General features: G+C 39.3%; 1 protein-coding gene and 1 non-coding gene across 5 annotated transcripts in view; one reads left to right on the forward strand and one right to left on the reverse strand.

Annotated features, from left to right (window-relative positions):
• Nucleotides 1–22,358, reverse strand: part of Gria3 (glutamate ionotropic receptor AMPA type subunit 3) — a 288,699-nt gene extending 266,341 nt beyond the window's left edge. For all 4 annotated transcript variants that reach the window (XM_070039784.1, XM_070039786.1, XM_070039785.1 and 1 more), the window contains exons 1-2: nt 22,075–22,358; nt 20,753–20,911 (exon numbers count right to left, since the gene is read on the reverse strand). In XM_070039784.1, coding sequence (XP_069895885.1) covers nt 20,753–20,911; nt 22,075–22,183 — 268 coding nt within the window. In that variant the 5' untranslated portion in view covers nt 22,184–22,358. The remainder of the gene's footprint in view (nt 1–20,752; nt 20,912–22,074) is intronic.
• Nucleotides 10,397–10,503, forward strand: LOC138840621 (U6 spliceosomal RNA). Its single transcript, XR_011376172.1, has one exon. It is a non-coding gene; the product is annotated as a U6 spliceosomal RNA (small nuclear RNA).
• Nucleotides 22,359–22,959: the final 601 nt, after the last annotated feature.

Genomic DNA, 22,959 nt, shown 5'->3' on the forward strand with positions numbered 1-22,959 from the left:
TCATCTTTAGAAATCCTGTGCAAAATGTACATGAGAGTTCCAGAAAAAGATTCTTCATAATAACCATTTCCACTCCCCCTGACTCAATTCCCAAGCACACTCTGATATAGCAGAACATGAGGGGCAAATCAATGTTTCTTGATTAACCTGGTTTTTTCAGTTCTATCATCTGATTGTCTTTTCAGCTTTATCTCTTCATTTGATCTCCATAAGGCAAAACTTTTCCTTTCTCAAATGGGTTAGGCTTAACCCTGAAAACTACAGGCTTTTCATACGCAGGCCAAGCTTCATTCTTTGGACTCAAGTGAACTCAAGAATGTTGGAGACTGACAATATCACTGACCTTAGAATTTCAGACTTTATCTTTGTGTGTGTGTGTGTGTGTGTGTGTGTGTGTGTGTGTGTGTGTGTGTGTGTGTGTGTGTGTGTGTGTGTGTGTCTATCCTTGTTGTAGGGCTTGAACTCAGGGCCTGGACACTGTTTTTGAGCTTTTTTGCTCAAGGCTAGTGCTCTACCACTTGAGCCACAGCTTCCCTTGTAGCTTTTTCGGGGTTAATTGGATATAAAAGTTTCACAAATTTTCCTGCTTAGGCTGGCTTTGAGCGGTGATCTCCAGATCTCAGCCTTCTAAGTACCTAGGATTATAAGCATGATCCACTAGCACCCAGCTCAGAGTTTAGCTTTAAGGATAAATTATTGTTCAGTGTTGTGAGTGAATGAACAACAGCAAGAAGTCACTTTGGGGAACTATCCTCTCTGTCAGTCACACTGTAGGATTCTAAATACTGAGATACATGGGAAGTAGCATTCATGCAAGTTAACATGATTTGAAGGGTTACCCAATGTCACTTTAACTAGAAACAGTTCTGTTAATGTTCTGCAGATTCCAGAAGGTCACTGACAAAATGTGAACATGTCATTACCAAGACCAGACATGAAGCCTTGAAAAGCCAAATCATTAGCTTCTGCTTAAAAATTATGGTATTGCTCAGCATTTATTGGTTTATTGGTTTTGATTTTGAGCTCAACATCTGTTTAATGGAGAAGAGAGAACAGTGTTCGCTGGTAGCAGAATTAACTGTACCAGGTTTTTGCTGACCATCTGATCAAGATGTCCTCATCAAATCCTAACAATTGCCCTAGAAGGAAGACAGCATTGTGTCTGTTACATCACTGATGTGGAATCTGAAGTCACAGTTAGAACTGGCAAATCTAGAATTCTAACCCAAGTCAACTCTATCTTTAAATTTACATAATACTGCCTCTAATTTATAGAACCCTAAAATTTCCTACTATACTGAGAAAAAAAACCCTTGTTGAGAGCTTGGGGGGGGGGAGAGGAAGAGGTCATTGAACATAAGTAACCAAGCAATTATCTCTGGCCATAGATGCCAGGCTTGCCTGAGATGTTTTGGTGGAGTACAGAACATTTTCTGAAATTCACAAAGTCCATGAGCTTTCAAATAAGTGGGAGTAAGAAAAGGAGAAGACCTGGCCTCCACACACCACTCAAGCTTTCCAAGGAACCCTATAATATCATCTGTGTTGAATGTAGTTGAAGAACCTTAGAAGTCAGCTACTGTAATGTTCTTATTTTACAAATGGGAAAATATGAAATATAAAGACATGATGGCCACATAGCTAGTTTGTAGGAGTACAGCAAGAAGGGGATTTTATACCATGGTCTTCCATAACCTTGTCTTCCATGGACAAAAATTTCACTGTGAGGAACCATAAGATTTTTAGCAACTCAGTTTTAGTCAACCAACATTAAATAATACATTTAAGTTTCCTGCTACTAAAAGTTGGAAAACACAATCACAATTCTGAGACCATGTACACACACACACACACACACACACACACACACACACATTCAGGACTTATTTCACAGAAGCTGTCAGAAGATCTGGTTGTCCTTACTGATTTTTTTTTTTTTTTGTCGGTCGTGGGGCTTGAACTCTGGGCCTGGGCGCTGTCCCTCAGCTCTTCAGCTCAAGGCGAGCGCTCTACCACTTGAGCTACCGCGCCACTTCCGGTTTTCTGGTGATTTATTGGAGATAGGAGTCTCACGGTCTCTCCTGCCCGGGCTGGCTTTGAACCGTGATCCTCAGATCTCAGCCTCCTGAGTAGCTAGGATTACAGGCGTGAGCCACCAGCGCCCGGCAGTCCTTACTGATTTTTGAGCTTAGGCATTAAACAAATTCCCAAATAACTTAATTTCCCTTAATAACTTATCACTGCCTTACCAGTCTTGGATGTGTTGAATATTCTATTACAGTATTTGTTTTCAGCTGGCACCAACTCTGGGCTAAGGGATTCCATATATTTACTTCCCAAAGTAGGCTTGAATTTGGCTTGAAATGTGTTACATTTGAGCCTTCAGAAGGGAGCCCCTTGTGGCCAGGGCTTGGTAAACAGGGTCATTTTCCTTTTCTTTCTACTGTAGAGGTACCAGACAATTCCTCCAGATACAAGAGGCCTGAGTTTATGTGGCCCCCACCTGGTGACCATTTTAGGCACAGCAGCCTGAGATCTCTGCAGCAGAACAGACAACTGTGCTTTTATACAAAGTTTCCTAGCCAAGGCTCATTGTCCCTATTGACAGGAGCTATGGGGATGGCCTCTGGCAATAGGGTCATATTCACCTAAAAGGCAGAAAGGGGCACTTCAGGATTGGAATAGGGGTAAATCTGGAGGGATGGTGACCAGGCTGCAGTGGCAGCTGGTGAAGGTAGCCAAAATTCTAGTGCTAAAAACAATGAGAATTCAGTTGGAAATATCTCAGTAGTACATTTCTTGGTACATTTCTTAATGGGCTGCCTTATTAGATGGCAGTTTTAGTTACCTTTAGAGCCTGCTTTCGAAAAACTCCTTTCTTGATTCTTTTAAAAATAACCTTTTATGCCGTTGAACTTGAAAAGGTTGTCAGGTGGAAGCATTTATGTGCTCTCATCTCAGCTAAAATAACTAACGTAAAGATGAAAGAATCCAACACATATATTTACCGAGTACCTAGAGTGATATAATTCAGGGAATGCGGCAATTTTGGAGCTGCCATCAGCAATGTAGCCCTTCACTGACATGTTCTGCATGCATGCCAGGATAAAATGAATAGTCCTCTGGCTGTAATCAATTTACTCCATTCAAACAATTGGCAATTGTATTTTCAAGCAACTGGCAATTTCATCCACTTTACCAAGTTTCCCAAAAGCACATAACTGAGGCCTGGCTGGTAAGATAAATATTAATAATCAAAGAAAGCCATCTGCTGCAGTGGTCATTGCTGGGGACAATAAGAAGTGTCTTCAGAATCTGGTCAGGTCCAGAGGCATTCTCCCCCACCTGCCTCACTCCCCCTATAATCTTTCTGCCTCCTTGCTCTGTCTCATTTGGGAAACTAGCATTTAAAAATATAACAGAGTTATGCTATAGTTTGCTTATCCTTGCAATAAACCCCAATTAATCATTCCCTACTTACATGGATTTCACAAATAACTAGCCATTTTTCATTTACTCTTTTTCTCAACAAAAGTTAACTAATTAAATGTTGTAGTGATTGTTTTAGGATTGTGTTTGGGAAATCGGAAGAACTGCATTCTCCTATTTCTATAATTGACTCTATACTTTGAACTCTCTCCTCTTTGGATCTCTTTTCTTTTATATAATATTAAGAGGTTGGACTAGATGATTTCTAATGTTTTTTTTTTCTGTCTGTAACAAGACAATTTCTTTAAAAGCATCTTCTAAGGCTCAGTATATACCACCTACTTTTCCTGTCCTGCCATATAAGAATCATATATTACATCTAACTTTACATATTTAACAACCATACCGTGTAGTTTTCAAGGTACTTTCACATGCATCCTCTCCTTTGATTTATGTAAAGTATGCAGATCAGGCACTATTATCCCTATTTTTGATAGACTGGAGAAACTGAAGGCTTAAACTTAAAATAACTCATGCAAGGTCATAGAGCTAGATGACAATAGAGACTGAAAAAAGAGCCTAGATTTTATTACTTTAGTGCACTTTTTTTTGGCAAATATAATAATGAAAAAACTATTTCTTTACTGTTTGCTTGGAGATGTTAAGATGCTTATGTATAGCTGTACAACCAGAAATAAATGGCTCCAAAATTTAAACCCAGAGAATTTGGTTTCTAAGCATAACCATTATTTCTATACTGCCTGTTCTGAGCTGTAAAAACATGCATCATATTTCATTTTATTTTGTATTTTTGAAATATGGTCCAAATATGTAGCCAGAGTGACCCTGAGCTAGCAATCTTCTTACCTCCAGGTCCTGAGTGCTGTGATTATGACTGTACTGCCACACCTAGCTAGGACATGTATCCTAAAGAGGATGAAAGGTTAATTTCTCATTTTTATTGCCATATCTGGTGGGAGAAATATGATCATTCCAAAAGGCTAAAGCAAGTGAAGTAGATTTTACAGGAAGTTGAGAAGTAACTGTAAACTTTGGTAAACTGTCAAGCTACCTAAATAGAAAAAAAAAATATATATATATAATAGTTTTACATATGTATAAATGTATGTTTATATATATACACAGGATAATTGTTTATATATAAATATATCATAAATAACTGTGATATAATAATGTATAAATGATAAAAAGTCAAACTTCAAAGAAAGTTTAAAGGGTCTGGAAAAATATTCCCAATATAATATAAAGTAAGAGGAAATCATATAAACCTAAAAGTACTGAAAAGCCTTATTTTGCATGACATTTACTTCTCTTAGATGATTTTGTTATCAGTATTTCTAAAGACATTTTTATTAATTACAGAAAGCAAGAATTAATTTTGCACTTAACTTTCTATAATCATGAAAAGATGTTTCCTATATTTAAAAAATCAAACTGGAGTGATATGGCTTATACACATCAAATAATTAGAGAAAAATATTATCAGAAAATCGTAACACAGTCAAACCTATAGCATTGCTTGACTAGTTTTCTCTGCTTAGGCTACAAAACATGGTAGGAATGACCGTACTTTGGGAATCTAGCAGTCTAGTCCTATCTTGGGACTAGGGAGTTGCATCATCTTTGGCAAGTCTCTTCTTTCTGATCCTCACTTTCTTCATCTATAAAATGAGGTTGTTGGACTAGAAATATTTGATATTGCTCCAAAAGTATGTGATTTACAACTGAACTTCAGTTGTTTTTTTGTACTCTCTACTATAAATCAGAGGGGGCTAACATGATAGCAGGTTAACACTGGGGGCACTAAATGAAAGATACCATTAACCATGGCCCTGAATTCCTGCATTCCTGCATTTCCAATTCACTTGCTGTGAATTTATTCTTCTCCTTTGCCACCTATTTAGAACTGGCAGAGTTGTCATTTTCACATAGAATATCACTGTGCAGCAGTGAAAGCCAAGAGAAGAGGATTGTGTTGGAAAGATGTCATAGAGAAGTGACAAGAGTTAGAAGACACATTACAGTCCTAGCTCAACTATTAACTAGCAGTATGACTTTGGGATAATCACATAGCTATTCTGTTCCTCAGTTACCTCATCTGAAAAATAAAAGATCCACAACACAGACAGACACAGACACACACACACACACATACAGACACAGACAGACACAGACACACACACACACACACACACACACACACACACACACACACACATATGTTCTTGGGTAGGAATGAAATAGATGGTAGAGCGTGGGTATACTGGAGATGAAGCAAAAACATAGTTTGGTCATCACCCAGGTGTCAGCCTGCTGGGGAGAGCAACTGTTAGAATAGCACTAGATTACAGAAGGAAGAGAGAGGAGAAAACAAGTCAGCATTGTCTGGTACTCCTCAGCAGGCTCCTTTCTAGTGAATCTATGCTGTGGAATCAGCTAGTTAACCTTTGTTCTGGAGAGAATGGAGACTGAAATGTGGAAAATTACATTAGCAAAATTTTTCTTTTAACCTTTTCTATATCACTTTCCTTTGCTATTTTCAGTCTGACTCAGGCAAGAACCATCAAAAGGAGAAAATCCATCTACTCAAACAGATATTCTCTAGGCTTCCCTCTACACATCAGCCACAATTAAAGAACTCATGAAAAACCATATCTGGGAAAGCTCAATTGGCAGTTCATTTTTTTTCCTTGTCTGAGTGAAGATGCATTTTTGCACTCTCCCACTTTAAACATATTAAAAGACTTTACATTTGAAGAAAGAAAGATTATTCTTTCCTTTAAGGCAGTAAGTGCCAAGGTTATCATATTACTATCCCCATACTGCTTTATCCACCAAAACAGCATAGATAGTAATAAAATCATGTCTAATTCTGGGGAAAAATGTAAGAAAGGATTATTTCCTAGACAATTCTATTTAATAGTGATGTGATTATGCCTAATAGTGAAAATGCTTTGGATTTTTCAGATATCACATTTTTTTCTGTTTTTTTCCCACCTAAACCAAACCTTTTATGCCCAAGGTAATATTGTGAGTAGATTCACAAATATACAAGTTGGTTTGCAGAGGTTTCAGAATGGCCAGAATTGTAAAGAATTCCTTCCACACCTTGATTTGGACTAATTACCTTCTTCATTTAGCATATACTGCACTACTCTGTGTTTATAATAACTACCATTTGCTGAATACTTACTGTAGCATGCATCATGTTGATGATCCACTTTAATCTTTACAATCTTAGAAGGTAGTTACTATTACATGCATCCTTATTTCACAGATGAGGAAGTGAGTCTCAGAGAGGATTAGTAATTTATCCAAGACCATATGACTAATAAAGCAGTCAAGATTCAAATTCAGGCAGTCCAATTTAGAGCCTCTCATTGACATTTGAATACTTTCCAAATTAAGTGGGAGACTTATTTCTCTGCCAAGCAGGGGTTAAACAACGTCCCTTTGCTCTAAGAGTAAGGTACAAAACTCATGGCCAGGAATGAATAGATGAGCTCTTCCCTTGAATACTTTGGCTTTTAGAATATACATAAATATGCAGTTCAATTTCCTGCTGAAAACTTGGGTGCATGAGTGGGAGATGTTTGATGTTAGACTGATGTGCTGGAAATTTGAAGGGGTGTTGTGATGCCTTTCTTGGCAGAAAAAAACTAATCTTGGGTTTGATGAAGAACTGAAAACTGTACAAAGGCTCAACAGAACAGCTGTTCAGGAAGGAAATTGAATTCCTAAAGTGACAAGAGATTTCATTTTTGAAATGAAAGTAAATTTCAGTTTTTAGGACCCAAATCTCAAAATGTTTTGAACTAATGATGGTACTCATAATAATATTCAATATGTGTCAGCCACTATTGTAAATATTTTATATGGCTTTGTGGATTATGTACAATGAAGCCAAGTAACTTGCCAAAATTATCACAAGTAGTATTGAAGAAATGGAATGAACAAAGAAAAACCATAACTTGCCCAATAGTTTCATTGTAAAAGCTCATAGAAACAAAAAATAGATGAACATGCATAAAAATTTGTGGATATAGAAACATTTAAGTGGCTCCATTTTTTGTGGTCTTCTCTCATTTAAGAAGTGAAGTAAAAGCTGAAGATGTGTGAGGCTCAAGTGGCAGATCACCTAACCTAGAAAGCACAAGGCACTGACTTCAATAAGATGACAAGAACTGGATATGAATTCATAATAAGATTTCAAAGATAGAAGTCCTAGAGATCATTCAGAAGAACCTCCACACTTTATAAGTAATCGAGAGTGGAAGCAGAGGCAGACACACTTGTCCAAGTTCAACCAGACAGTTGATGCCAGAGCTGAGACTAGAACACAAATCTCCTAATACCTGGACCATTGCTCATTTAAACAATCACTGTGTTGAAAATGAACTATGCAAATTGTCATGGAGGGTGAGTTCAGGAGGGAAACCTGAAAGTGAGGGAAGAGGTGACACTATTCAAAAGGAAATGTGCGTACTACCTGACTTACATAACTGTAACCCCTCTATACATCACCTTTACAATAAAAATTTAAAAAATCCATTTCACTACAGGTTTTAATATTTCCCCCAGTCATAGAAATGTGATATCACAAATGTTCTAGTTTTTGAAATTTATTGGGATTCAAAATAAGTCACAGTAAATATGTGAGCAGATTAGTCTTAATCAACAGCCTGTATGTGGCCAATTACCCTCATTGGGAAAAACATAGTACAGAAATGGTTATCTAGCATTCATAAACTTCAAATCAAGAAGTCTTTATATAAGCACTCCAGGAGTTTATCACCAACAAATACCAGAGGCTTTGCTAGTTAACACTGGTTTTCTCATGGGTGAAATTAATGGTATTACACATCTGGGCACTGGATAGACATGTTATAGAAGTATTCACAAGAACACTAGGAGAAAGAAGACATAGGTGGTATCTAATAAGATTTGGAATATTATCCTTTAGAAATGCTCCCTTAGGCGTTACTTGTAAATTACACCGTGGAAAGACAGGTTCTTGGGTAGCTTAATCATGCCACTAGAATGTTTTCTTCTCTGCCTCAGGTGAACCCACATACAAACTACTGTTGGAACACCTAAAAGGGCAGGACACTGAACTTTACTGAGCCTACAGAATAGACTGTCAAATTGTTTTATAGTTGTTCAATGTTATTTATTGAATTTTGTTTGTGGCTTCCTTTTGTGCCAGGTAATGAGATTGTGGCAAGACCTATAGCCCTCAGTTCAACTATAGAAGGCTATTGATAGCTAAGAAAGAGAGCCTAATGATTGTTAATGGCCAACTTAGCTTATGTCATTTTAAACTCTACACACATAACTATACTTCTCTGTTTTAGACCTTAGCCTAAACTTGATGAGCCTCTTGGAGTATATGGGAAGCTCCTACACTGGGTGTTTAGATTCCTGCTTCATTCAGTAACCTCCCATTTGTGAGCTTGGAGTTTGCATGCATCAGCATCTAAGCTGTTTCCCCAAAGCCAGCCCAGTCAGAAGTACCTCTTCTGAGTTCAGCACTTGTTAGTGACCTTGTGGCAGTATTCAGACCTTGCTGTAGGCCTCAGCATTGCCTAGGGGGAAGTTAGAATTGAGCTGGCATTTAGTCATGGAAAACTACTATAGAAACCATGTCTGTCTGTAGGAGCACAGGAGAGATAGTTCTACTGAAGTGACATGACTTGATGATACACTAAGAGGAAAAAGTCAAAATTAGGTCTTTTCTTTTGAGAAAAGCTTTTCTCCTGGCTGTTCTTCATAGTTATAATTACTAGTAACAGAACTTCTATCAATCAAAAATGGGAGTATAGAGGTCAAAAACAGGCACTTTCCACTCCTAGTCACCTCAGGTACTGTTATTGTAAATGTTTTGCTTGTGTCATAATGGGTTAAAAATTAGATTTGGAGCTAGAATCACAAGATATCCAGATTGCCACAGGCCTCACTATTCCATACTCATACCAGTTCCAATGCAATATTTATGTCATCTTTCTAGGTCCTATAATTAAGATTTCAACTGCAGTTAAAACTGCAGTCAGGCTCTAGAGGGAGAAAATTCTGAGGTAGAATCTTCGATCTACAACATTGCCAGCTGAAGGACCTTAAGCTAATTGTTTATACATTTTCAACCATTTCTGATTCCTTTTGTATAAAATGAAGATGAGAGGCCCTCCCTTCTAGCATTATTGTGACGACTCCATAAGTCATATAAAATATTTGGCACAGTGAGCTCCAAATGGTAGTTATTATTACTTCAACTATGGTTTTAAATTTGTTTATAGCAATAATGGGATGGAAGGTACAGTGATGTCCTATAAACTAATTATAACATATCTATTTTTAATGAATGGGCTAGCATTTGCCATGACATCTAGTTTATAACGTAGCTAAATAGCAATCATTAGCTAACAAGCAAAGAAAGAAGAAACATTGTTAAAATGAAAAGCATTCCCGTGTCTTTACTTTCCATCTGAAAGCATAATTTTGCTTTTTTTTTTCTTCTCAGGGACTATGAGGCTATTTTCTTACTTCTTTCAATTTTAGGATTCCTAGCCTGACAGCCCACCTCACTAATGCTTGCATGGTCCAATAGAATCTCCTTTACACAGAGAAACAACATATGAAAGTATCTGATACAATATCTTGATGGATGTCCAATAGATTTGCATTCTGAATGTTCATATCTGATTGTGTTATCAGGGATTATTAACCCAGGATTCTCCAATTTGATGTGCATTAATATCACCCATAGTGTTTGTTATACATCTTAATCTTATATTTTCTGATTCAATCCATCTGAGATATGAGCCAAAAATTAATATTTAATAAACATCTCTGTTGATTCTAATGCAACTGGTCCAGTTCAAGAAACACTGTTTTAAACTAATCAACAAGTAGCTTTGGAATTTGAAATTAGATATAAGAATATTGGAGACTGCTCACTTCAGCAGCACATATACTAAAATTGGAATGATACAGAGAAGATTAGCATGGCCCCTGCACAAGGATGACATGCAAATTTGTGAAACGTTCCATATTTTTTGCTTCTTATATATATACTTCTCTAATTCGGGGAGGGGAAGGGAAAAAACAAAATGCTTAAATAAGGATACAAGTTGACCCATTGTAACAATGAGATGTACAAAACATTATGTTGAAAACAAACTTTACAACTTTGGCTGGGGGCAGTAGTTGTGGAGATAGGAGGGAAGAGATGGTAGGGGGAAAACAAAGGAGAAGGCAACAATGCTCAATAGGAAATGTGCTCGTTACCTTGCTCATGTAACTATAACCTCTCTGTACAGCATTTTTTACAATTAAAAATCATATAAAAATAAAAAAATAAAACAAGCAACCCCCCCAAAGAATATTGGAGAATCTGTAACAAGTTCTAGCTGACTATAAATGTCAGTAGCCTTTCTATGTTATATTTACAAGAGTGTTCACATACAGAGACCCAGACAAGATGCATAATACTTACCCACCTACACATCTTGCTCTTTTCTTGGGTCATCTGTTGCTTTTAGGCTGAGCCCTTTCTAGGTAGCTATAAGACGAGGAACTTAGTTTTGATGAGTAATTGGCAAGGTAGGTAAGCCAATAATGAATAACTGAGGGAGACTATTTTAGATCACAAGTTGATTTTTGTGTGGGGATGTGGGGGTCATGGGGCCAGAACTCTGACTGGACTCTGTCCCTCAGCTCTTCACCTCAATATTAGCACTCTGCCACTTGAGCCACAGCACCACTTCCAGCTTTTTCTGTTTATATGGTGCTGAGGAATTGAACCCAGGGCTTCATGCATGCAAGCACTCTACCACTGAGCCACCTTCCCAGCCCTAAATCACAAGTTTTAAAAAAAATTAAAAAAATTCTGACCTCACTTCACCACAAACTGATTTATTTCTAAAATTTTTCCACAGTAACTTTAGAGGATCATAAAGTTGAGATAGTACGGGGCAGCAAACAACCATGGTCAGGACAGGCACAGACCTACTGTAATCAGAAGGATCTGACCAGATGGATCAAAACTAATCAGAGTCAAAGGCAATTGGATCCATAATGAATAAAGTACCCTGATTTACCCAGGGAGAATGACAAACGCTTAAAAAAGATAATGTATATGTCAAGCCCTCTTCCTCATCCTCAAGGGTAGCTATAGTATGTCCTGAGTGTCCACTATCTACGTGGTACCCCCTTTCCTTCAGCAGATGTCTTGGACAGCCCTGACTTTTGCAAGGTGATAAGTGGTAACTGGAAATATTGGTGGCTGATGAGGATTTAACTCATTCAATTCCAGTAGCACACATGCAAGTTAGCATGGGTTTTCATTAAAATAACCCACATGGATTTGTAGAAATAAAGATTAATGGCAGACTATAGGAGGTAATGGTTTAGGGGAACTGGGTGCCATTTTATCATCTTCAAATAGTACTGGATAACCTTTTAATGACTTTCTGAGAGTAATTATTAGCTCAGATATGTTAGAAAGTGACATTGGTTCTTTTACTTCCCATAAGTGAGTGTCTCACACAGACCTTAAAAATGGAGTCAGTTTTTAGGCTCTTCTGGGACCAGCTAGGATTTGAGTTGTGTTGGAATTCTTGCTTCTATCCCTGTTTTAAGAGAAGTCAAACAGCTGAGAAGCAGATGTTACATGTCTCCTTCTGGCATGCCTTGACCCACAGAAGCAAAGAGGAAAGGGAGTTAGAACCACAAGCCAACCTTAGATCTCTTGAGCAGTTGCATCTAAAAGGGACATTTTGGGATGTGGCAAAAAGCCAATACACTGTCATCCTGACTCATGAGCTACCTCCTCTCTCAGCCCGCCTTTTAGTTTCTCCTCCACATCCCAGCAAATAAACAGCTCTAAGTAAATGCTCTCATCAGACACCAAATTATGACACCTACCTGGCTGAAATGGACACAAGATTGTTGTGAATGTCATAGAGACATCTGTGAGTAAAAATTAACAAAATATGTCTCTTACAGAAGTTTTTTGGAAGCTGAGCATCTACAAACCTGGATAAAAGCTTATCTGAAAAAGCTTTTTCTTTGGTGATTATCATCGCCCTAATTTAGACTTGTCTTACTGAAGGTGTCATTCAAGGACCATCAGCTTTAGTATCACCTGCAAGCTTGATAGATATATAAATTCTTCGGCCTCGCAACAGACCTATTGAATCAGAATCTTTATTTTAACAAGATTCCCAGGTTGATATACACATGAAAGGTCTAAAAGTGTCACGGTACCCACATAAGGTTGAGGGATCATTACCAACAGTATTTCCTGTCCTCATTCTTTTTTTTTTTTTATTGTGAAAATACCATACAGAGGGGTTACAATGACATGGGCAAGGTAATGAGTATATTTCTTATCAAGCATTGTTGCCTCCTCCTTTGTTTCCCCCTAATCCCTTCACATCTCCCTTCCCCCACTGTCTCCCCATCCTCCCCCCTTCCATCCTGTTCCCCCCTGCCACCCCCCATCCCCCGCCAAAGTTGTAAAGTTCTTTTTTCAACATAACGTCTTGTACATCTCATTGTTGCAATGGGTCCACCTGTATGCCTTTTTAAGCAATTTGTTTTTTCCCTTCCCCTCCATAAAGTATACCAACATCAAATACAGTGAAAACAGGGGTTATACCATGGGGGAGGGACATACAAAGCAACAAAGAAATATCTTATAAATATGTTAGAAACAATAACAAGAAAGAGAAAACATTTGAGTCCTTATCTTGGGGTTCATTTCACCTAACATGAACTTATCTGACCTTTTCTGCTTGTCTCAGACATACACTAGTTATTCTAAATAAGGGAAACCATGCGACCTATGTTTCTTTGGGCCTGGCTTACTTCACTTAATATAATTTTTCCAAGTATTTCCATTTCCTAACAAATAGGGCAATGTCATTCTTTCTGATGGAGGCATAGTATTCCATTGTGTGTATATACCACATTTTCTTGATCCATTCATCTACTGATGGGCATCTGGGTTGGTTCTATATCTTAGCTATGATAAATAATGCTGCAATAAACATAGCTGTGCTGGTAGCTTTAGTATGGTCTTGTTTGTGATCATTTGGGTAGATGCCCAAAAGTGGGATTGCTGGGTCATAGGGGAGCTCTATATGGAGTCTTTTGAGGAACCTCCATACTACTTTCCAAAGTGGTTGAACAAGTTTAAACTCCCACCAACAATGCAATTGGGTTTCCTTCTGTCCGCATCCCCTCCAGAATCTGTTGTTATTAGATTTCTTGATTATAGCCATTCTAACTGGAGTGAGGTGGTATCTCAATGTTGTTTTGATTTGCATTTCTTTTATGGCTAGGGAGGTTGAGCATTTCTTCATGTGTCTATTGGCCATCCTTCTTTCCTTTTCAGAGAAGTTTCTCCTTAAGTCTTTAGCCCACTTATTTATTGGGCAGTTGTTTATTTGAAGATTTGTTGTTGGGGGATTTAATTTTTTGAGTTCCAGGTATATTTTAAATATGAGACCCTTGTCCATTGTATGGCTAGTGAAGATCTTCTCCCAATCTGTGGGCTTTCTATTGATCTTGCTAGCTATGTCCTTTGCCATGCAGAAGCTCTACAATTTCATGCAATCCCATTTCTTTGATTTGTTGTGTTTCTGGGTCTTTGCTCCTCTACTTCCTTCTAATAAGGACAAATGATAGTTGTGTTGAGGTTAATTGCTTCTAAAGACAACCATTTGAGAACTAAAGAGCAGGGAGGTCTAGAATGGAGGCTATATATACTGACTTGTCTCAATGGAAATCCAGAAGATAGTATGCTGGTTATTTCCATTAGGAGGCAGACCCGAGTGTATGCATGAGCCAAGGCAAGGGAGAGATGGAGGGGGATTTAGTGACTTTGAGAGGGGTGTTGTTTTGTAAAATGTGGCACAGCACATGCTATCTTAAGGAATGCAAACTTTCAGCTTGCAACTTAGCTTCCTCATCATCTTTTTCCTTTTTTGTGGCCTTCTTTATGGGCAGTACATCTTCTGCCAGTGTCTAATAAGCAACTTCTGACCCTAAAACAGCCTTTCCTTTTTCTTTGTAAAGAATCACCCATGAGACCTATTTGACTTATATTACTTCATAGGACATGAGGGATTTCAGAATGACACTTCCATACATGCATGTAATGTGCTTTGATCATCTTCACTGCCATTATTACTTTCTTACCTCTTCTTTCCTTCCCACCTTTGCCTATTTAATAAAATTAATAACTATAAATTTTGTCTGTCTCCACCATTGTCCCAAAGAGTTTTACGTTTAACATGAAAAGCTGAACCTGCCTATGGTTTAGATATACTTACATCCAACCTACTCTACTCTGTGTAACTAGTTATTTTACTTTGGCCAGTAAAATTCTTCTGTGGTCAAAGCCAGTTGATTTTTGATTTGAGTATAGTGAACCGGCACCATGAGCCTTATATACCAAAACACTCCCATTTAAGTATTTTTCCTTGATATTGAGACATGATGGTCCCTATAGTCCTTGGTTTTAAAGCAAATCCTCCTCTATTCTGTGTATTAACCATTTACTTGCTACTTTCAGTCATGTTTCTGTATTAGATATAAGAAGCTATTATTCCTAGTGTATAGAATCTGAGGAGAAAAAGGAATATTCCAATGAAAATTCCATGTTAATAAATAGTCCCTAGATAAGTTCCATGTGGTTAGGGCAACTGGATCAGGGCCAGTCCATAAGCAGGGAAGTTTGAAAGCAGCAAGGGACATGAGCCTAACAGACACAGAAAGGAGAAGAAATAATAGCAATAGAAAAGATAGAACTATGAAGAAAACAAATTCAGTCCTTGTTGACATTTTTCCAAGGACTGATCTTTTACATGGCACATACATAGTCCAATGTTATTTGTGGCTCTGTGTGTGGAGCCCCAACATATCCTGCCATATCTTGAGCAGCTCTCAGAAGGGAGAGAATTCCTTTTGTATCTGTACAACCTCCACTCTCCTGTTAAAGGATACCTGTCAATCCTACCTGGGATTTTAATGGCACCTTCTTTTGAATGTTTCATCTAATTAGACCCAAACTAATGGAATAGAGCAGAAACTTGATTTTTTTTAATGAAACAGGTAAAGTATACAAATGATTTTGTTAAAGTTCATGGAAGATAGAAAGTTTTATAAGAATATATTTGCAACCTCCATCTAAAAATTTTAAAGATAAATCACTTGGATAAGAATGCTTATCCTTTTCTAAAGTTATAAATTGTACTTTCTAAAATCCTGGACATCTCTTAAAGCTCATGTTGTCTTTTAATCCTTAAATCTATTCCATGAAAATGACAAATATCTTAATGAACATACAAAGAGAACTACTAATACTTCAGCTGTTTCATTTTATTTTTACTTTGCAATCCATTAAAATGAAACCAACCAATCCACTCTGACTACTTAGAACAATAAAATTCAAAGATCTATCAGAATCCAAAAGGATTTCTTAAAATTTCAAGTAGCCTCCTCTATCTTTACCTACAGGCTAGGTAGAGAAACACAAAATTAAGAAAACAGCCTCCATAGAGACAAAAGTCATGGGATATAGAAATCTAGTTTCATTTAGGGAAAGAAGTTATAAGTGCAGAGAAAAGAAAAATCATGTTCTGTTTTGCAGTAACTACAGAGAACAGAACAATTCTTTGTTCATTTTCCCTCAAACACTTCTTTTCCTCCCATCTTCATTTAGTAGATCAATAGGACGTGGTCGTAAGTGGAAGGGAATACACTTTGCAAGAGGCTCACCTTTACAGCCTGCTGATTGCCATCTATTTTTATGGCTCAAATGTACAGTATCACCTTCCTCCCTCCTCCCCTATGAAAAAATAGATTTTTTAAAAAAAACACAATAAACCTTTAAGAAGGTGGCTTAAATCTTTGACTAGCACCATTGAGGTGACTTCTTTGTGCTACAGTAGGCTATGCCAGCTGGCTAGAGGGACTGAGAAGTAAGCTAAGCCAGTAAGCTTACTGAAGACTGGCCAGCAGACAGAGAAGAAAGGGAAAGCAGCAAAGGCACAATGATCCGGCAGTGATGTGGGGAGGTGGAGCCACAGCAGACGTTTAGGATGTGAAGATCTATTTCAGGGTAGGAGCCTTGATCCTGAGGTCTTTACCTTGGTTCCAAAGCTCACAAGAAAAAGACAGACATCCCTAGCAAATCAAAACAAATAAAACAAACCCCACCAAATGGCAGAGCATGGGATCAAGAGAGATATTTCCTTCCCAAATGGACTTAAATGGTTAAATGGATCCTGGCAATTAGAATAATTAGATAATTAGATTGTGACTATATGGCAAGACAAAAATCTGTTTCGGCTAAGTACACTTGGTAGCAAATTGTGCTCAGTTATAAAAAGGAATGTGTTCTCTGTGAGCAGGTATATTTCAACTAGCTTGAAAAAATTAGTAGAATAAAAATTTACACTTGATGAGTTAAGTTTAGGGAGTAAAAGGGATTTTGCCTGGGGCTTTATTAGAGCTTATGTCCCTATTCTCAGTCCCACCATCATCACTGAGCTTTCATCAACTGATTTTTTATTTAAGCCAATGTGTTTAGAGCACAATTCCGTGGTAAATAACCTTTAAGGTTACATTTGCCTTTTCTCTGCTTCTTGCAAACAGTGCGTAATCCACGAGCACATTTGTTGGCTGTAAAGGTGTACAACAGCAATTTTTGCAATGACAGTGCGGAGAGGGAATATGAGATCTGTGTGCTAATGAGCTGACACTGCAGAGGCTGGGGCGGTGTAGTGTGGAGTGCACTACAAGTGCATAGCAGCAAGACACAGGAGGGGACTTCAAGGGAATTGGCGATGTTTCCTGAGGAGCCAGGGCAGCAAAGCATTGCAATGGGACCCAGCAGTCTCCTGATGTTTCTGCACCCTTGAAGACCTGAGGATGATGAAATCTGTTTTCTTTTGAGAATAGATATGTGACTTCTAAAATGTGTATATATCTCTTCATATATGTACTGATTGTGTGTGTCTGAGTTCCAATGCATGCTTACCACTGCATGTATACTGAAATCAAAATATTCACCCTATCCCTTTATTTGGATTTATCTAGCTTAACAGAAAAGTAAGACAGCAAACTCTATTTCTATGAAATGGGAACATGTACTCTAAATCAAATGAGTCTCTTTGATAAACTTCAATTTACCTTGGAGCTGAGATTCCAAATGAAACACCTTTGAAAGACAGGGAGCTTTTTTATTGGCCTCTTATGGCACAGAATAAAGTTGGAGTCTGTCTTAAGCAAGCCTTATGGGGTTTGTGCAAAAAAAGGTTACTAATAAAGTCTTAATAACTGATGCTTGCGATTCATTGTAAGGAACACTTCTAAATACATTGCAGGGGGTAAGGAATAATACACAAGGAAAATAAAGGGCGGGGGAACATACTGAGGGTATTATTATTTGCTCATTCTTTGTCTATCAGCTTGTCTGTATGCCTAAATCTTAGAAAGTATGTGCCTGGCTTAGAATTGAGAATGCAGTAAAGATCATCAGAGGATATCAACTCTAGTGTTAGTGAAAGCTGAATGTGGACATTTTTGCATGGCAACAGTGGAAACTTTCTTAATTTTCAACAGTGCATTCCATATTGTACCAGACATAAACTGATCTTGGATCTTCTCAAATTTGCCCTAGGTTTCCAAGGAAGAGCAGGACAGAGGGTAGAGGAGATTTTCCTTTGTACAATAATGTAGTCACTTAGAGGAATAGAATATGAGGTCACTTTCAAGGTTCCAGTACTAAGCATGGTCCCTCCATCCATAAGAAAAAAGAACAATTGAAGCCAGAGATAGAAATCAGATACCTCTGGGGTTTCCCTGGCCCCTTGAAACTATTAGTTTCTTCATTCAGGGACTGTTATTGGACCAGTCCTCTTTCTCAGACCAGACAGCAACTGCCAAGAGACAATTTTGAGATCTGGTCTTTATTCAATGATTGTGGTATTCAGACATTAATGTTTTGAGGGGTCGAAGAAAATGACAGCTTTCCTCACTTGTCTTCTGAGCTGTAACATCTGAGGATGCGCAGGCAACTGAATTCATTATTCCATGTGTGGTATTAGCTCAATGCATACATTGAGATGTGTGCATTTGACATAACCAAGGGCAAAGTAACCTTTTGATTTTGTTTTCCTTGTTATCAAGTTAGCCACAACCCTTCTCCCACACTCTTAAGTCCCTAGACTTTTGTAAATAATGGTGCTGTGTATTTAGGATGAGAGATTTTGATCAATTGTTTCCCACCCCCATGGTTGTTCCTTTATTGCCCCAAGAGGTAAAATATTAAGACAACACTAATGTGGATGACTTATTACCTGTTCCCAAACTTGAAACTTTCACATGTCAAGGATCATTTCCTGACTGCTACTTGCATAAGGTTCTGATGGCCCTACGCTGGCAGGTATCAATTTGGTGCTTGGTAAGAAATGTACGCATTATCCTGCCCATGTAATTGTAACCCCTCTGTACAGTATGTTCACAAATAAAATTAAATTAAATTAAAAAAAAAAGAACAGGACCAAAAGCCTTGGAAATTCATCATTCCTGAGAAGCCAAATGGCTCTCTTATCCCAGTCCTCATCAATGAGAAAGACAGTGAAGGAAGTTGAAATAAATGCTATTTGGTATTAATGATAATAAACCCTAATCGTTTCATGTATTTGGTTTTAAATCTGTTCTAATTGATATTTAAGAAGATGTATTTTGAGATTCAGCCTCTTGAGAGATCACAGTGCTGTGGGATTAAGAGTCAGATGTGTGTTGTAAATGCTGTGGAGACAGGCTGGGATTACTGAAATAAGATGCAAAGGATAGCCAGACATTTTGCAACTTTCACACTTAGCTAGAATTAATAATTTCCTATTTTTGTCAATGTCAGAAAGACCAAGAATGTCAGATACCGACTATTTCAGAGTATGTTCATAAATGAATCTGCACCTTCAGCTAAAATTTTCTGAAAGATGATAACTGTCACATTTCTTGCAAGGTACTTTACCCCCACCCCCTTGGTGAAAATCTTCAAATTCAAGGAAATTGTGTCCTTGGGTACCCTTCCATCAATTTTTGGAAATTCCATCTTTTGACCCAGAGGGTTTGAATAAAGATGGATAAAAGGTTAATTCCACCAAACATTTTTCCTTTGAAAGAAAAAAAAAAAAGAAAAACAAATCAAAACTACACCAGCCATTTAAACATTACATGATGCCATCATTGATCTCAATGTTGTGACACTTTTAATGAAATAATCTTAGACGAAGAATTCTTGGTCTTTCTCACAAAATATTCCATTCAAGTAAAACCTTGTGTCCAACAGGCTATTAACTAACTAGGTTCTTGTGTTTATACTGCTTAAAATATTCCCTTTGCAGGGGGAATAATTGCTAGCACAACTATGGATTTTGGAGATGACTTTAGGGCTGATGAAATTCTTCATTTTGATATGTGGTTTTCCTGCCACCACTCCTCCACTATTCCCCCACCAACCTCTTGCTCTAAATTAAGATCAGAGTTGTATTTAAATGTCTTTGGGGTAAACAACACCAGGGGAGACAGAACCAGCTTTCCCAAATTTTACCTGAGCACCCTCTTCTACCTCTTCTCAGTTTGCTAGGTATTCATCACTTAGAATCAGTTTGGAGTCTTCTCAGTTCCTATCAGAGCTCTCTCGGTATGAAAGGTGATATTCTAGGACAGAAAGAGGCCAGGGAACCCAGTCTAATCTGTCCCTCAAGGTCACTTGTTTGCGGGATTCTCATATTTGCTTCCTACACATTAAGCAGTTGTCAAATTCAGCTATTGCTACTGCTAGGCACCCAGCTTTAACACTTAAGTAATGTACATCCTGAATTGACTCAATCAAGAAGCTGCTGTTTCTTCTTTTAAAGATCCCATCTGAAGAAATTTCCCTGAACAACCATGCTATTTTTCTTTCTTTCTCTCTCTTTTTTTTCTCAGCTAAAAAGAGTGCGGGGGAGGGAACGCCAGTTTGGCAGGGAAGAAAATGAAAGTTTTGCATCAAACATTATTCACCACAGAGTTTTGCTCACCACTTTGAGTTTTGCCCACTGTCTTCAGCCCCAAGGCAGGCTCCTCCGGGGTTGATTTATGCAATGAGAAGCTAGGATTGGACTAGAATATTATGTCTGTTGAAACAATCACCCCCTAGCACACAGACAGACCCCAACCATCACAAGCAAAATGCAAATGAGGTCCCCAAGGTCCCAAAGGGAGGAATAGCAGATCTACTTACAAGCGTTAGTCACAGAAAAACTATTGGAAGAATCCAAGTGATCAACATGGTAATTCAAATGGAAGGGCTTCTCAGTTGTGTTCTGGTTGGTGTTGTATAACTGCACGGCAAAGCGGAAAGCGCTGTGCTCCTGCACTGTGTTCCTCATGAAAAGTCCACCTATAAGGAAAGGGAACCGAGATTTGGCTTGGTGTACCCCCCTCCACCCTAGGACAAGTTAGAAATTCGAACATTAAATACCAGATATCTCTCAGTGTTACTAGAGATGCTCGACCGAGGATAGAATTTTCAACCTGTGTGTCTTTCTTCAAGACTTAGGAACTCAGATTTTAGCTAAGTAAAGCCTGCCTTTTCTAGACTGAAGAGGCTGGGGGGGGGCGACAAATAGCGAAGCCTGGGCTGCTTTGGGTCAGGGTGACAGAACCAAGTAGGACTTGGTTCTTTCTTAGGCAGTAGCCTTTTTCATCTCCGCCTCCCACCCCCCCCCCCCCCCCAAGCTGGTTCATCTTTTCCCAGGGTAAAAGGATAGGTGGGGAAGAAAAACAAATTTCATTCCTCTTGCTGCCCCATCTCCTCTCCCCATTAGCCACACTCCACCATGACAATTCGGGGATTAGTTCAGTAATGGCAACATTTCTAACTTCTCTACTTGTAAATACAGACAGCAGTAGAGAAAACTCCCTTCCAGTTCCCAGAAGCCAGGCTCCAAACAGACATAGCAGCAATTCATGAATTTGTGGTGTGCGTGACTTTGCTGCTTGCTAGCTCACTCTTCTCCTGGTCTCACCCCCACGTCCTACCCCATCCTCCAACCACCGACCCCGCTGCTGCTTAGGTCTAGCGGATCTAAAGTAGGATCCATCTCCTCTAATACTACCCTGTGTCACAGAAGCTACAGACACGGGACAGGAAGCCCCTGGCTAGGGTTAGGCTCCCTGGTGCAGCCAGACAGATAGCATCACCCTGGGACAACTTCCAGTGGCTGCACGAAAACCATGGCAAAGTCCAGAGCAGCAAGCTGAAAAGCCGCGACTCTTTACCACCCCCCCCCCCCCTGCCCGCAGCATCCCAGCCTCTGGCTGGACTTCGATGGTCCTGTCAGCTGGGGAAACCCAGCAGACCACCCTCATTAGTCCCAGGAGACCATTTCTCCCACCCCCCAACACTCCCCAGACTAGCCCTCTACTTGGGGCTCAGATCCCCTCTACAACGTCTGCCCATTCTCCATCCCCAGGCCATGCAGTACAGGGACCGGCGCAGCCTGGGCAGTGGTCTCAGGTGCAGAAGAGCCTGGCCCCACTGGCTGGCTTGCTGGCGCTTACCTATGCTGATGGTGTTGGGGAATCCTCCGTGAGAATGACCCAAAAGCCCCAGGACTAAAAAGAAGACCGCCCGGAGCACGTTTTGCCCCATTTTCTTCTGTCTGGCCATGCTATGCCTAAAACGAAGCTGACAAGAGCATGGGCACAACTCGGGAGTCGTCAAAATAATACTAGAAAAAGAAAAAGAATTCACCGGCTCTTACACCCCCTCCCCTCAACTTGCTCTCGCTCACTCTTCCTTTCCACCCCACAGTAGTCCTCCTCCTCCGCCACCTCCTCTCCTCTCTCTCTCTCTCCCTCTCTTCTCCCTTGCGCTCTCTAGCGCGCTCTCTATCTCCCTCCGTTCTCTCCCTCCCCCAGGATCTCTCACACCCCCTCCCCGCCCCCACCTCACTTCTTCACACCAATCTGGAAGGCGGGTTCATTGGCTGCAAGCTGGGTTTGCCAAAGCAATTTTTGAGAGGGAGGGGTGACGAGAGAGAGAGAGAGAGAGAGAGAGAGAGAGAGAGAGAGAGAGAGAGAGAGAGAGAGAGAGAGAGAGAGAGAGAGAGAGAGAGAGAGAGAGAGAGAGAGAGAGAGAGAGAGAGCGCCAGAGAGAGAGAGCGCACTAAGACACAAAACAAACACTAAAAAAAAATCAAAGGAGAGACAGAAAGAAATTAGAAAACCCAAGAGCACCCTTCCCTGAAGATGGTGGGTAAAAGAGAGGGGAAAGAAGGAAAGAGCAAAAAGGCTCTGCACTGGTGAATTGGGCTCTCCCAATTGGGCCGGTAGGGGGATATTGATCAAAGTTGATCTGACGTGGAATTAAAGCAGCACACCGCTTAGCTCCTCTGCAAACTGCAGCCCCGACTGCAAAGCCTAGGCTCTGGCGTTTGTCAACAC

Source organism: Dipodomys merriami, unplaced genomic scaffold (assembly GCF_024711535.1).
Source record: "Dipodomys merriami isolate MVZ:Mamm:240054 unplaced genomic scaffold, mDipMer1.0.p SCAF_3, whole genome shotgun sequence".
In the NCBI taxonomy this organism is placed as follows: Eukaryota; Metazoa; Chordata; class Mammalia; order Rodentia; family Heteromyidae; genus Dipodomys; species Dipodomys merriami.